At 42.0% G+C, this 16,296-nt stretch overlaps 1 protein-coding gene across 1 annotated transcript; it reads left to right on the forward strand.

Annotated features, from left to right (window-relative positions):
- The first annotated feature begins 1,275 nt into the window (after positions 1-1,275).
- obsl1a (obscurin like cytoskeletal adaptor 1a) lies at positions 1,276-15,096 on the forward strand. The gene is made up of 22 exons (XM_061830439.1): positions 1,276-2,371; positions 3,341-3,610; positions 3,720-3,980; positions 4,268-4,570; positions 4,670-4,936; positions 5,010-5,285; positions 5,707-5,821; positions 6,307-6,467; positions 6,556-6,828; positions 6,920-7,195; positions 7,277-7,552; positions 7,640-7,915; positions 7,992-8,267; positions 10,203-10,472; positions 10,565-10,831; positions 10,937-11,203; positions 11,264-11,376; positions 12,132-12,285; positions 12,370-12,531; positions 14,260-14,364; positions 14,436-14,702; positions 14,813-15,096. Exons 1-22 carry the CDS (start codon positions 1,276-1,278, stop codon positions 15,091-15,093), a joined length of 6,012 nt encoding a protein of 2,003 aa, XP_061686423.1. The 3' UTR covers positions 15,094-15,096.
- Positions 15,097-16,296: the final 1,200 nt, after the last annotated feature.

The following is a 16,296-nucleotide window of genomic DNA, read 5'->3' on the forward strand; positions in this document are numbered from 1 at the left end:
TGGCGTCATTGTCAACATGTTAAGAGTGTTAATTCCAAAAAATTTAGCAATCCTCAAAGCCTCTTGGCTTCATTCTTAAATACAAAGATACTATAAGTGTGTGTCACCTACAGCATAAAATTGGATATGAAAGCAGCATGAAAAATGATTTATTTACAAAGATGTTAAAGCTCATTTTATAATGGGACAGTCTGCAATAATTTAAGAATTTATTTAGAATTGTAGATCTGCATCACAGCCCCATGACCATATGAGCAAATCAAAGATGAACACAATAATAAACAGTGACATTCATAAATCTATTAACTGAACTGTTTAAACTGAGCAATGTTTTTTGTAAATGTAGTTTAGACTTTAGACTTTCCTTGCTCTCATCAAGTTGCAGGTACGCCAAATGAAGTGTCCAACCAGTGTACTCATGACCATCCAAGTCAAATTAAATTTTTCTATACTGTCTGAACCAAAAAGACTCCCAAGAACTGGCAGCTGTGATGTCTCTCCTCCATCTGTGAGGTGGAAGTCAGGGTACGTGTTTTTATCTTGGCTTCCTCGCTATCTTTAGTTGTAGTGGACGGCGTAACATTAGCCTATCTGTCATGGAAGCGGATAGTATTTTTAGTGTTGGGTGGGGGGGTGCAGTCCGGTGGAAACAGCTGCTAAAAAGCCCTCACACTATCAGCGCCCTTTCTCCAGAATGCATCTCTCTCTCCCAGGATCCCAGACAATGCCTGTGTCTGACGCACACACTGGTCATTCACTTGTCAAGGCACAGGGAGACAAGCAGGACAACAAAACTGACCACTGACTTCCCTCCTTTATTAATCGCAGAAAAGTGAAGAATCTTTCATCATCAGGGAAATTATCAATTAAAGAAGGGACACAACATCAGCAGAATTCAAATGTTACCGGCCTGAGAAGTGGGGACCATAAGGCCCTGCAGGAAACATCTCATAAGAAAGGTAAGCCTAATTTGTGGTATTTCGATCTCTAACATTGTACATAACAGCACTCCTAGGTCATAATTTGCCTGGCATGTGCCCACACTCAGCATTCTAGAGCGGGCACTCTTTTAGCCACTAATCAGTTTGCCAGACACATGGTCAGCTCACTAGTCCCTTTTTATAGACACACTACTTTTCTGAGTCACACTGCCAACTGAAACTGAAAGACCTATTAAATTGATAAACATTAAAATAAGCAAACCATTAAATTTTAAAGTTGTGTTAATTTCCCATTAGATCTGATTTTCTCATTCAACGACAAAAGAGTGACATCATGGACATTTTTGGAGGCGCGCCTCGGGTTTTGGGCTACCCGCGACCTGTGGTGGTACAATGCGGTGCTGATGCCACTCTTAAGTGCCAAATCGGCGGAGAGCCTCGTCCTGATGTTATATGGGAGTGCAAAAATGTCCAGATCGTCACTGAAGGACGCTACAAGCTCTCCGAGGAAGGAAAATTCTACCTGTTGAGCATCAGTGGTGTGAGCGTGATGGATGCTGGCCAATACATTTGCAAAGCCAGAAACAGTGTCGGGGAAACTTATGCTGCAGCCTCCCTCAAAGTTGTGGAAAAGGACAAGCAACTGGAAAATAATGGCATCAAGCAGCACAAGACAGAACATGGGCATGTAAATGGAGTCAGCAACTTGGAGAATGGAGACCACAGTGAAGAGAACGGAGCACAGGATGTTGACTTCACATCTGATGATAGACCGAGGTTCCTCATCAAACCCCTATCATTGCGAGTGGACAGAGGACAGGACGCTGCCTTCTCTTGCAAGGTTTGGGGCACGCCTTTGCCAGAAGTAGTATGGGAAAAAGATGGCAAGAAATTGAATGACATCTTTGAGAGCTCTCACTTCTCTATTAGCGTTCAAGACGGAGGATGGTTCCAGCTTAAGGTTTACCGAACACGCATTCCTGATAAAGGCGTCTACACCTGCAAGGCCATGAACCGCAATGGCGAGGCCCTGGCTGGGGCCGTCCTCCTTGTTGACCCTGTGCCAGAGCGAGGGGACAGCACAAAGTCCAGCCATTGGTCACCAAAAGACAGAGGGGGGAAGCTCAGTTTGTCAAAGCTCAGGGAGGAGCCACCGGCCAGTACAACAAAGGTCAAGAAGTTTGTCGTGGCAGAAGGGAAACACGCCAAGTTCCGCTGCTTTGTCACAGGGAAGCCCAAGCCAGAGATCATCTGGAAGAAGGATGGATCACCCCTCGATCCTGGGAGGCGCCATCGCATATTTGAAGACAGAGAAGGTTATTACACGCTGAAGGTTTTGTATTGTAAAATTCAGGACACGGGACTGTATGCGTGTGTAGCATCCAATGCTCTTGGAAACACTCTCAGTGCCGTTCATCTGTCAGTCAAAGGTAAGATACAAGTGATTTAATCATGATTAATAGTGAAATGTTACATTAGTTCATCTAGACAATTGCTCATTATCTTTTTCTAAAATATCAGTTGCACTGATTTGTTTCTCTTACGTCAGTGTCTCTATTTACAATCCATGGATTTTAATTCCGCTTATCATAGGAAAGCGAAAGCCTATCCCAGCTGCAATTGAGACGTGGGGTGCACCTTGGGTTAGTCATCTATCAATCACTGGATTCACATATAAAGACAGTCATTCACACTCACTTTGGCCCACATTCAGAATTTTAAATATTCAACTTAACGTACACTGTAGATTTTGGACCGTCGGAAGGGAGGAAGTGGACTTACTAGTAAACAAACTTACGCAAGCAAAAAGTGAACTTGTAAACTCCACACAAGATGCGGTTCAAATCCAAATACATACATTACATGGAAAGGGAAATGTGTGTTGGCACATCCATCCATTTCTTTACCCCATATTCTCTTTAGTGTCATTGCGGACCTAGTATATCCCATCTGACCAACAACCATTTTCACTCAAATTCACAGTTACAATACCTATACAATGTATACTGTAGCCTCTCCTGTGTGCATGCTCATTTGGAAAGTCCAACTTCCTCCCACATTCCCCCAAATTTTATTTTAGGTTAATAGATGAACATGTGAATGTGATTGACTGGCAACTGTACATTCTCAGGTGTAGCCTGCGGCCAAACATAGATAGATAGATAGATAGATAGATAGATAGATAGATAGATAGATAGATAGATAGATAGATAGATAGATAGATAGATAGATAGATAGATAGATAGATAGATAGATAGATAGATAGATAGATAGATAGATAGATAGATAGATAGATAGATAGATAGATAGATAGATAGATAGATAGATAGATATAGATAGATAGATAAAATCTGGCCATTGAAAGTTGAATAAAATATGGTCCTCTCTTTGGTCTTGAGGTCCACATGTGAGATTTAAGCATCCGTTAAAAGATGTGGAGGCAAAGGAGAGGAATGTTGCTGTTCTGGAATGTGAAGTTCCTAATGAGTCAGTCCTGACCACCTGGTACCGTGAGGATGAAAGACTGATGCCCAGCAATAAATATGGGATTGAGCAGCAAGGCACTAGGCGAAGACTCACCATCAAAGATGTGGAAATAGACGATGACGGAGTGTATTTCTGTGAGATGCAAGATGGGGGAAAGAGCATAGCAGAACTGTCAGTCAAAGGTATTCGCCATCAGGTCAATTTTTTTTTTTTTATCTCAGTGAGCATCATCATGATGATATCGAGCGGCCTCATGAATACTGGACTCACAATAACTGTTTGGTCTCTCAGGTAAAATCCTACGTAAACTTCCGCGAAAGGTGGAGGTGTTGGAGGGTGAGAATGCTACATTCTTTGTGGAAGTAGAGGACGATGACATGGAGATCCATTGGTTCAAAAATGGGCAAAAACTGCATGAGACACACCAGACAATTCTTAAAACTTTTGGAAATACTCACGTTCTTGCCTTTGTTAATGTGGTCCACCAAGACTCAGGGGTGGTGACTTTTGTTACTGGACGATCCAAGACATCATCACGTCTTAAAGTCAGAGGTATGATGTCACTTTATGTATTCACACTTTGTTTCTTTCTTTGTGGTGGCCTGGGAAAGTTCTAAAAAAAAAACAAAAAAAAAAAACGTTATTCTTTATAATGACAAAAAAAGTGTACAATGTGTATGCATCTGTGTGTGGGAGGGTTGTTCCTTTTTCTCATGAACAAATGTTGGAGGTCTCCCATTTTATAACCCTGGCAGAGATCTACAAGTTCTTTAGCTATTTGAGGTATTTGATTGAAAGAAAAGCATTTTTTTTCTGTTACAATCCCCCTTTTCTTGAAGACACAAGACACTGCCCACCAATCTGTCCGCTTGGAGTCAAAATGGATCTGGATGGGCCAAATGGCGCTGTGCTATCCTGGGTTCCTGCACCAAACAACCAGACAACTCGCTCCATTTTTGTAGTGGAGAGACAGGAAGTGGGCTCACAAGAATGGCAGAAATGCTTTACCTCTGAGAAAGCCACCTCCACTGAGATCTCCAGTGACAGTGTACCATACAAGGCAGACTACCGCTTTAGAGTCTGTTGTATCAACAAGTATGGCCGCAGTGGCCATGTAGAGTTTCCCAAAGCTGTCCATCTGGGTAGGATGCACTTTTTTTCTGTGGGTAAACAAAAGAAGCTTATGACAAAATAATATATGAAATCTGATCAGAAATCGTGATGTATCGCTCTTCATTTAGTTCCAGGGACAAAGATTTGCAGTCCCCTTCAGGACCTGGAGGTTACAGAAGGAGAAGATGCTGTCTTTTCCATCGTGTTGTCAGCCTCACTCGTTGGTACCTGGTTTTTGAACAGTGCGCAACTGCAAGACGGTGGAAGATACTCAGTAAAACAGTCCAAAACACAGCACACATTGGTTATCCATGAAACTTTCAGTGCAGAGGACAAGGCAGAGATCACATTTATTGCCAATGGGTTGCGAAATTCAGCGACGCTCATGGTTAAACGTACGTGATTGTTATTGTCAAACTGAGCCTTCTATGAATTCCTGATGTTTTGTATGTGCTTATGCCTTTGCAGCCGCAGTCATGAAATTCAACCCTTTGTTGGAATTTGACAGTACCAAGAGGGTACAGACCGGTGACATCTTTGTCCTCTACTGCGAAGTATCACATCCTTCAGCTAAAGTATGTTGGTACAAAGACGGTGAGGAGCTCCAGATGAGCGATGTCCTGAACATTCAATCAGATGGGAATATGAGGAGAATTGTGATTCAGTCAGCTGAGAAACATCATGCTGGAGTTTATACGTGCCAGACATCAGGCGATGTCATCACATTTATGGTTGAAGTTACAGGTAAAGTTTCTGAACAAATACTATGTACTTTTTAATGTGTATACTACAACCTATAATTAATTTTCTGGAGATTAACTTTAAAATTTAAATACTGTCAGCACATCACTATCATTTCTGTGTAGTCCATCTTTGCTGCGGATGTTATTTTTCTCTCTCTCCTCCTTCTTTCTGTCCCGTATTAAACCATCAACCATTTGGTGGCATTACCCCAAAAATCTTAACACAAACTGCATCTCTCCTGTTCTGGCACTATGAAGTACAAAAATGTCATATACTTAGTACATACATACTAAGATGCCAAGGAAGACGGAGAAAAATGTGCATTGGAACATCTAACTGGGACCTTGGGGTCTTGGCCTTCCCTACAATGATCATTAAAAGAGCGATACATCAGTGAAACCTTCCTCCTCTGTTGTTCCAGGCCCTCCTGTGGAATTCATTCCAGGACCTGAGGAAGACCTTCATAAAAACAGCATGGAGCTTGACCCTGTGGTGCTGCTCTGCCGTGTCTCCAGAGAGGATGCTCAAGTTATGTGGTAAAAAGACAAATTCATCTGGTGCATCTTTAGGCTCTGCAATGTTATAATTTTCTTGATTATTAAATTGTCTGTGGGCGGCATTTTGGCCAACTGGGTAGTAAATTTACCTCACAGTTCTGAGGACTGGGGTCCAAATCAAGCCTCGCCTTTATGGAGTTTGCATGTTCTCCTTGTACCTGGGTGGGTCTTCTCCGTGTACTCCGGGTTCCTCCCACATCCCAAAAACATCCATGATAAGTTAATTGAAGATTCTAAATTGCCCATAGGTGTGAATGATTTTTTTAATTTAAATGTGCCCTGCGATTGGGTGGCGACCCCCTCAGGCTGTGCCCCATCTCTCCCCTACAGTCAGCTGGGATGGGCTCCAGCACGCCTGTAAACCAAGTGAGGATGAGCAGAATGGAAGATAAATGGATGAATGAAAGTCACCTGTTACTCTTTTATTCACACTGTAAGTCTGTACCTGATATTATCTGGTTCAGGTACAAGGACGGTTGTCAAATTGAACCCAGTGACAACATCACTCTACAGACAGAGGGAACCCTAAGAAGGCTGATTATCCGCTCTGTTGAAACCTCTGATGCAGGCAGCTACACCTGCCAAGTGGAAAACAACACCATGGAGTTTTCTGTCAATGTCAAAGGTGTGTTGCAGTGGGGAAAATAGTGTGACAGAAAAAGAAAAGGTTTTTATTCAAACAACAACAACAAAAATATCCGTAATTCCCATAGAACCCCCAGTGATGATTGTGGACCCTAAAGATGACGTCATAATGGAGCGATACATTTCGGAAGACATTCACATGCAGTGCGAGTTGTCCCGCACAGGCGGAAAGGTGCAGTGGTTCAAGAATGGTGAGGAGGTGGAGGAGGGCGGCAATATCCAGCTGACAAGAGAGGGTCCCTACAGATGCCTGACCATCCTCCGCAGCAAGGTGGAGGATGGGGGGGAGTACATCTGTGAGACAAATGGGGACTCTGTATTCTTTCAACTGATTGTCACAAGTAAATACTCAAATTTGACTTAACAATACATATACTGCATGATTAACATACAGGTTCCACGTTCTTTATACATATTTTCTTTATGCACCAGAGCCTCCCGTACGAATCATTTCCCCCACTGATTCGGAGCTTAAAATCACCCACCTGGCGTCCACCAAGCTACAGCTCAGCTGTAAGATCTCGTGTTCTGACGCTCATGTCACGTGGTACAAAGACAGTCTGGAGGTAGAGGAGGGTCCAAACCTCATACTGGAAGTGGAGGGGGCAGAACGTCGGCTGGTTATTCCTATGGCCTCCATAAAGGATGCAGGAGAGTTTGTATGTGAGACTGAACATGACTCTGTTGCCTTCATGGTGACAATTAAAGGTAGGAATTAAGGGAGCCGTTTATGTGAATGTAAAATGTGAAGTAATGTCAATTTTTTATTTTTATTTTTTGATCATTTAGAGCAACCAGTGGTACTTTCCCGTCTTACAAACACATCGGAGAAGCTGCAGTGTTTAGCAGGGAAAAATGTTGTACTGGAAGTCAAAGTATCACGCCTCAATGCTGAAGTGAAATGGGTGCTAAATGATCAAGAAATAGAAGGGAGTGATTTTGTGACCATCACAAAGAATGAATTACTTCGTCGTCTTGAAATGCACTCTCCTTCTCCAGCGGATTCCGGCACATACAGCTGCGATGCTGTCGATGACAAGCTTGACTTTGAGGTCACAATTTTAGGTATGGCATTTAATCATCTTAAAGTATTGAATGACTGTTTAGTCTTTATTCATGTAATTTGTTTTATCTGTAATTCCGCGACCTCAGAGCCACCAGTGAATATCTTAAAGAAGTCCGAGATTGACACAAACCTCAAAATTCTGAGGTCTGATGACGTTGTACTGGAGTGTGAGCTCTCCAGAGGCAATGCCAAAAGCAAATGGTACAAGGACGGCTGTCGTATTGAGTGTGACGGAAGATTCTGTGAGGAGGAAGAAGGCGCTTTTCGCTCTCTTGTGATTCTCAATGCTGAGCTTGAAGACTCTGGGGAATACTTTCTGGATGCTGAAGACGATAACATCACCTTCCAGGTTACAGTTCAAGGTAGAATTGAATTGACTGTAGCAAATCAAGGCATTGTATTTGGAGAAGTAAACGTACAACCTTTTCTATGCCTCAGAACCTCCAGTGACCATTGTAGGAAACTCTAAAGACGCTGATTTCCAGGAGATGGCATCAGGCGAGGAGCTAATCCTGGCTTGTGAGGTGTCCCATGAAAATGCGCCTGTCCAGTGGTACTGCAATGACAAGGTGCTTGTCAGTGACTCCCGTACCAATATAGAAAGCTACGGGACTCTGAGGAAAATCATCATTTCGAATGTTCAGCCTTCGGATTCCGGAAAGTATATATGTGATGCAGTCGACGACAAGATGATCAGTATTGTTAGAATCCAAGGTAAACCCATCCCCTCAAGTACTTGGACTCTTGCGCATCATACAGTAGAGGGAACTAACATACTCTTTTCTGGTATTCTTGAAGAACCTCCTGTAACATTCCTCAGCAAGGAAGATGACATTGTTGTGACTGGCTATGAGGCAGAAAGTGTCACCTTGACTAGCTTTGTGTCCAAGGAGAGCGCTCTGGTGCGCTGGCTAAAAGACTGGACACCGGTTGAAGGTGAGCGCTTTCAGGCACTCATGGAAGGTCACAGGCGTACCCTCACCATCACACCTTTAAGACGCTCGGATGCTGGCGAGTATACCTGCGACGTCAACACAGACCAAATTCACTTTAGCCTGCTGGTAAAAGGTACAAATCCTTTTTATGACTTTTGATATTGTTCTGTAGAATCTCGGGGGGAAAACAAAACACTTAAATGTATGATTTTCAGAAATGAGAATAAAGTTTATTAGGCCGATGCAAGACACTGTGGCCCATGCTGACGGAATGGTGACCCTTCGCTGTGAAGTGTGCAAGCCCAAAGCAGATGTGCAGTGGCTGAAGAACGGTGAGGAGGTGGTTCCAAATAGGAGGTTCTCCATTCGAGCAGATGGGGTTGAGCGATGTTTGACCATACATCGTTTGACAAGAGAAGATTCAGGGGAGTACGCCTGCGAGTCCAGAGATGACCGCACGGTGGCGACACTTACTGTAAAAAGTAAGCATTCCGTCATGTTTGCCTTATACCCAGAGGTAGGTGGCGTAGTCGAATACTGTACCATGCTTTTACTTTAGAATAACATGACTCAAGTAAAAGTCAAAAGTAGTGCTCCAAATGAATGTAAGAAAGTACTCAGTGAAAAATAAATTATGTACTGTGTAACTAGTGAATAATCAGTATCAGAGCATCAACATTAAATAAAACAAACCGTGCAACTCAACTAATTTATTTGTGTATCTTTTTGAGAGGGTCATTTAAAAAATAAATAGCTGAAATAAACATGCATGTGATTGACATGGATTATGTTTAACTTGCTGCCATCTTGGCTAGGTCACCATTGCAAAAGAGACGCTCTTTTTTAAGTAGTCTTTTACCTGGTTAAATAAAGTTTACATGAAATTAATATAGCTCAATAAGAATTCACTCCTTCTTCTAACCAGCATTTGGCTGAGTTCGGAAGTAACAGATCATGTTCAATTTCATGTTCAATGGGAGTCCACAAACACACCTGCCACCATTTTGATTTTAGGTGGGAAAAAACATGTGTCGGCCTTTACAGAAACATTTTCTTTATCCACTAAAATGACTAAATGATGATGTGTGAGAGAGAAGATGATGCAGAGACAGCCAAAGAGAGAAAGAGAAAGAGAGAGAGAGATAGAGAGAGAGAGAGATCTGCAACGTACCGCAAGATGTTTTAACAGTTTCTCATTTTTACAACTGGGCTAAAATATCCATGTTTCGGTGGTGACAAAACTACGCTGGATGTTAAAGCAGTTGTTTTTCATATTCTGTAATGTTAACATGAGTCACGACTCACTTTGATTGGCCCGCGAAGCCCAACATAAGACTTTGTGTGTGGATGAAATTTTTTTGAGGTGTTTGATTGCTGAATTAAAATTTCAAATATTATTATGGTAATCCCAGTAAATTGAGACAACTGTGCTCAATGCCGGAGTCAAAAGTTAAAGTCTAAAATTAGAGTCCGCTTGCAATTGGGTGATAAATGAAAATAGCGAACGAATAAAAGAACCGTTTCTTTTAATAAAAGTACTGAATGTACTCAAGTAAAAATAAAAAGTATGCTTCATTAAAAGTACTCTGACAAGTACAATTTGTCCAAAATGTTACTTGAGTAAATGTAACAGTAAATATAGCACATTCCTACCCACCTCTGAATGTACCTCACATATAGTAAGTAATTTATACACATTGTTCTGTCACCTCAGTGCCTCGGGTGGTTGAGTTCCTGACTGAGCTTCAGAACACAACTGTTCTGGAAGGAGAAGATGCGACCTTTAAATGTGTAATTTCACCTGAGAATGTGCAGATGGTCTGGTTCATGGACAACGAGGTGATCAACCCCAGCGACCGTGTCCAGATCACACAGAATGGTCTGTGCCACACCTTAGTGATAAGAAAGTGCCGCATGTTGGACTGTTCCAAAATCACAGCTGAAGCCGAAGGGACAACAAGCAAAGCTAGCCTCAGAGTTCAAGGTATTGGAAGCAAAATGTGACAATAAGACCCTCCGTCTTTAATTATCTAAATTAGCTTGCATGATTTTGATGTCTCCATCCTCCATGATCAGAGGCTCAGGTTATGTTCACAAAAAAAATGGAGGCTGTCACGGCAGAAGAGTTCGCTGATGCCACCCTGGAGACGGAGATCAGCCTTGAGACGGGCGAAGTGCAATGGATGAGACAGGGGGTGGTTATCCAGCCTGGGTCCCGATATTCACTCAACCAGAATGAATGTAAACGCAGTCTGACCATCCACAATCTAAATCTCTCAGACCGCGGAACCTACCGTTGTGAGACTCTGCATGACAGGACGCAGGTCAAACTAAACGTAGAGCGTAAGTGGTCAAGTGAAATGATGTCAGGATCCAGGTGCATTTCAAGACTTTTGGGGTAAAAAAAAATAAAAATAAAAACTCATTCTACCTTCTCGTCCAATGTAGCCCGTAAAATCTCCATCCGTAAAGGGCTCGCAGACCAGGAAACCTTAGAACGTGAGACGGCATCCTTTGAGGTGGAGTTGTCTCACCCTGACGTGCAGGGCAATTGGCAGAAGGATGGTATTCGGGTGAAGCCAAACAACCAGTTAAGGGTGAGTACCAATGGGCGAGTCCACGGACTCACCCTTTCCAATCTCACCCTGGAGGACACATGTACCATTGCCTTCTCAGCAGAAGGGGTGCGCACGACTGCAAGGCTCACAGTCAAAGGTATCAAGAATATTATCTGTTTCCACTGTTTCCTGTATAACCGATTGATAACATTAACAGAGACTCCAGTTACCATCATAAAAGCTCTGGTCGATGTACGTGTAGAAGAAGAATTTCCTGCCACTCTGGAGTGCGAATTATCTCGACAAAACACTGAAGTCAGATGGTTCAAGGTATTTTAAATACAGAATGAACCTTAAAATGGACAAAACCTGTGAGCAACCTACAGTTGAAACCAGATGTTTACAAATGTACACTAAAGGACTCCTACACATACAGTTGAAACCAGATTTAAATACATTATATTAAAATATACATATGCTTTTGTTCTCACTGTCTGACACAAATTCAGACTAAAATTCCCCTCATTAGGTCACTTAGACTTATTTATATTGTTATTATTAGATTATGTTATTTATATTGGGTAAATGCCATATTTAAGAATTACTATTTTTTTTTTTGTTACTTTATTCACAGCGAGTTTACACACATTTAACTGATATTTGGTACTATTGCCTTTCAACTGTATTACTCCGCTAACAGCTTCAGCCAGCCACAAGGTCTTTTGCGTTTGTAGTTGGTTCATATTCGCATTCAGGACCATAGCTCGTTACTCTCTGGGACTCAGAACCCATCTCCTTCTTTGGCAGTGCGATGGCTGGACATTCCCATGATGTTTATATTTGAACAAATGACCACGGTACCTTCAGATATCTGGAAATTGCACCCAAGGATGAACTTGAACTGGGAAAGTCTGCAATTTTATTGCTGACTGTTTAAAGGCATAGTACTAGTCATCTATCTGTATTTAAACTTTAGGTATAGTTTGATTTTGTTTCAGACAGTGAGAATAAAAGCATATGTATCTTTTAATATAATGAATTTATATCTGGTTTCAACTGTATGTCCATCTTCAATGACAAATCAGAGCGGGACTGAGTTGAAACCAGGCAGGAACTGTCGGATCTATTCCATGGGGCGAAACAAATTCTGTCAGATCCTGCAGTGCTCTCTGGCGGATTCTGGCATCTACACTTGTGATGTGGGGGAAAGAACCTCTTCCTGCTCATTAGACGTTTATGGTGAGTCTGAAAAAAATAACCCTGCAAGCATAAATATTCATGACGAATGTTTCCTCTGATAAATCATTTTTACTTCACAAAAAGAACACGAGCTGAAGATTCTGCAAGATCTGGAGGACCTTCACATTCAGGAAGACCAGAATGCAGTCTTCATGTGTGAGGTTTCTCTGAAGGATGCGATTGGAGAATGGTATAAGGATGGCTACAAGATCCGGCCCACCAGCACCATCAAAACCCGCACAGAAGGTAATTTTGCATTGCATACATTATTGTCAATAGCTGCGAAAATTATAATTATTTCTTCCATCCACTTGGCCTGTTTTATTATTCCAGTTGTAATATGGTCAAAGGTGACATACATGGACTGATCACCAGTCTATCAAAAGACTCGCATAAAAGCCTCTTTCACACTACTAAATAAATTTTAGGGTCACCTATTTCAGCTGACAGTAGCACGAATACTTGTCATATCAAAACTAAGACTCATCACAAGGGCTCGGTCTCACCATTTAAATTCCTAATTGCTCTTAGCAATGACAGCAAAGAATGAATAGTGAATGATAATTTCATCTTTACTCCTTGTACTATTCTAAAATACCATAAAGACTTCATTGTCCAACAAATGAAAAATCCAACATGAGTTTCTAAAAACAATCCATAACCTCTGATTCAGTCATGGTCGCAGTTTTTTTTTTTTTTTTTTTTTTTTTTGGGGGGGGGGGGGGTCGCAGATGTTGTCACAACAACGAGCAACCCCTTTTCCCTCCAGGCTGATGTCTGCTTTTACTAAGAGACCTAGTTGGCTTTGTAGCCTGCTTGTTCTCGTCAATCATCTGCCACAATGTGTTGAATGAATCTTGCATAGGGCAGCACGGTGGAGCAGCAGGGAAGTGTTGGCCTCACAGTTCTGAGGACCCAGGTTCAATCGCAGCACTCCCTGTGTGGAGTCTGCATGTTCTCCCCGTGCCTGCATGGGTTTTCTTCGGGCACTCCGGTTTCCTCCTGCGTCCCAAAATCATTCGACATTAACTGGACACTTTAAATTGCTGGGTGTGCCCTGCCTCCTCCCCGTTGACAGCTGGGACAGGCTCCAGCACTCCTGCAACCCTTGTGAGGATAAGCGGCTAAGAAAATGGATGGATGGAATCTTGCATAGCTTTATCCAATTCATCTGGCACAGTCACAGTCATGAAGATCTGTGCAGCTCTTCACAGACATCGGATGGTAACGATTATGATCTCTCGGGTAAGAACTGCTGTACATCAGACTAGTAATCTCTGAAAAGTGGCTACAACTGCGCGTATGTGCCGTAAGGCAAAATGGCAGTGGAAGAAAGACAGTGTTGGAGGACTTGTTGAAATAAAACACACTTTGATTCAGGTTTCCTTTTTCAATTAGGACTCCATTGTCTCTCCAAATCCCAACATCTTTGTTCATAACACTACACAACACTTTGAAAAGTATCTTCTTTTTAGACCATTTTCACTTGTTTCAAGCATTTTTTTTTAAATTAGTGTAAAAAAAAAAATTTGTGCAGAAAAAAAAATACTTGCCCCACTGACGTTTTTACTACTCAGACTGTATTTCAAGTAAAAATCAGCTTGATACAAGTGATAACACTTTTAAAACAATTTGTTTTTAATGAGGAGTTCAGTAATGAGACTAGTTTTCAGACGTTTTGCTAAAAATCAAATATTCTTGGTAAGATTTTGAGGTTTTAAAGAGTGGGCAACGGGCACATTACTGCTCAGTCACAATCTGTGACTGACAAGTATGCCTCCATCACAATCCCTCAACCAGTCACAGTCACACTGTGACTCATAGTACGGTACCTTTAGACATTGTTTACACTGTGACTTGTAGTGATTGTCGCATTAATTGGAGAAACCCTAACCCAATGCAAAAGTTAAATATGTTAACCACTATATTGCAACTTAACTCAAGGCAATGAGATCTTGCATTCTTCTCTTTCAGGGACCAAACACTTCCTGCTGATGTGCAATGTCAAAGCTGAGGATGCTGGAGAAATACGCTTTGTAAGCAGAGACACTGAATCTACTGCTTATCTCGAAGTCGAAGGTACAACTCCCAGGATAGTCCTCCTGTGGTGTGGAAGGTCAATAACTTCAAAATCTCTTGTCTTGTTACAGAACCCCCAGTATCCATTGTCAAACCATTGCGGGACAGGACAGCATTGGAGAAACACCGTGTTATCCTAGAGTGTACGGTTTCCTCGGCTCGCTGTACTGCTACCTGGTACCGCGGCAAAGAGCGACTTGTCCCTTCCGATCGAGTTGATCTTGTAGTCGATGGTTGCTCCCATAAACTTGTGATCCAGGAGGTGGAGCTGGAGGATGAGGGCATCTATAGTATTGAGGTTGGGCTGCATTCCTCCAAGGCCAAACTCATGGTGGAAGGTAAGAACAGTTTACTGATTAATTGCAATCAATTTTACATTACATTTGGAAGGTTTTTTGTTTTTTTTGTCATCATCAATAACAAACAAGAACAAATTCTTCATGTGCAGCCCAAGAGCTTGTGGTGGTGCAGGAGCTAGAGGACGTGGAGGTAGACGAGAATGAACCAGCAGTTTTCCAATGCGAAGTCTCTGTAGCTATCAGCAGAACCCCGGTTTGGACGCTGAACGGCGAGAACATTAAGCCTGGCCCCTCGATCCGCCTGGAAAACCATGGCACTGTGCACAAACTCACGCTGAAACACACCAAGGTGGACTTAAGCGGTGTGGTTAAGTTCAGTGTAGGCAAAGCAAAGACCAGCGCCATTCTCAATGTGAGAGAATGCAAATGATCTGAAACTCAAAGCTGGACTCTATTGGCTTGATTTATTTTTTTGCATTTTTAATTTTGTAATATGCATACTCTTGACCAGCCATATTTCAAGTTGACACTATTAAACAGGGGTGGAAGTCAGTGACAGTATACACTATGCAAACCATAAATATCAAGTCTTAACATTAAGCAAGTCCCAAGTTGCGTTAATGTGGGGGTAGTTAAGTCAACTTGAGATTGAGTCCCTGCTAAATTTAAGTCATTACTTTGCTAAGTCATAAATCAAGTTCTAAAATCTTTCTCAAAGTATTTCTCACATTAGCAACCTTAGACGTAGTAAGCCAACAAACACTTAAAACAATGGTACATTTTTTAATTGTCCCTACCAACCTCTGTATTGTTTTGTCTTTGCAATTAAACCCATATAAGACATGAAGCTTTACTGTATGCATCCATCCATTATCCAAGCCGCTTATCCTCACAAGGGTCACGGGAGAGCTGGAGCCTAACCCAGCCAGCTTCGAGTGAAAGGCAGGCAACACCCTGAACTGGTCACCACTCAGTTGGAAAGCAGATATCAACACCATTACTAAGCGGGAGTCGATCTCACGCTGACCGCACCCGCTATTGGTGAGCTACATTAATGCAGCTTACGTGTTCTTGAGTTTTATTGTGATAGATGAAGTTACAGTAGATGTCATGCTTGTTGTCTCTTCCTTGATCTACGGGTTGCAAACCTTGTTTTTCTGCCTCACGAACTTTTCCAATTGAATCAAAAATCCATATTTACTTATCTTCAGATCTCCCTCCATTATACTGCATCACAACATATTGATGGTTTGCCAGTTGTGGACTACAGTACGGTGTCTTGGAAGTGTTTTTGTGTTTCGACTTTTGTTTTTCCAAGCCACCGTTAGAGGAAAGAAAGAAAAACAAAAATTTAATTTGTTTGCATGACAGTGTGCCATTTTGTTATTGCAAGAAACAAAACGTTACACTGTAATGTAAACAAGGCAAAATGTACACAGGCAAGACTTGCAAGTTTAAAATCAGGTCAGGAAAGTCCATTAGTCTGCATGACTTGGGATAAATCATGTAACTTTAACCTCCTCCAACTCCATTTTGAAATGCTATCCATTTTCTACAGCTCGTCATGGGTAACTGTAGGAACTGAAGATTGGGGCTCTGAGCTGTCTGGCCAGCCAAGTCACTTTAATTGTTT

Source organism: Syngnathoides biaculeatus, chromosome 2 (genome assembly GCF_019802595.1).
Source record: "Syngnathoides biaculeatus isolate LvHL_M chromosome 2, ASM1980259v1, whole genome shotgun sequence".
Taxonomy (NCBI): Eukaryota; Metazoa; Chordata; class Actinopteri; order Syngnathiformes; family Syngnathidae; genus Syngnathoides; species Syngnathoides biaculeatus.

Excerpts from the sequence above, each read along its gene's own strand:
- obsl1a (XM_061830439.1), top strand. The coding sequence starts at position 1,276 with ATGGACATTTTTGGAGGCGCGCCTCGGGTTTTGGGCTACCCGCGACCT. Across the intron at positions 6,468-6,555 it reads GTTTTCTGTCAATGTCAAAG|AACCCCCAGTGATGATTGTG; the intron begins GTGTGTTGCAGT and ends TAATTCCCATAG. Across the intron at positions 10,832-10,936 it reads GGTCAAACTAAACGTAGAGC|CCCGTAAAATCTCCATCCGT; the intron begins GTAAGTGGTCAA and ends CGTCCAATGTAG.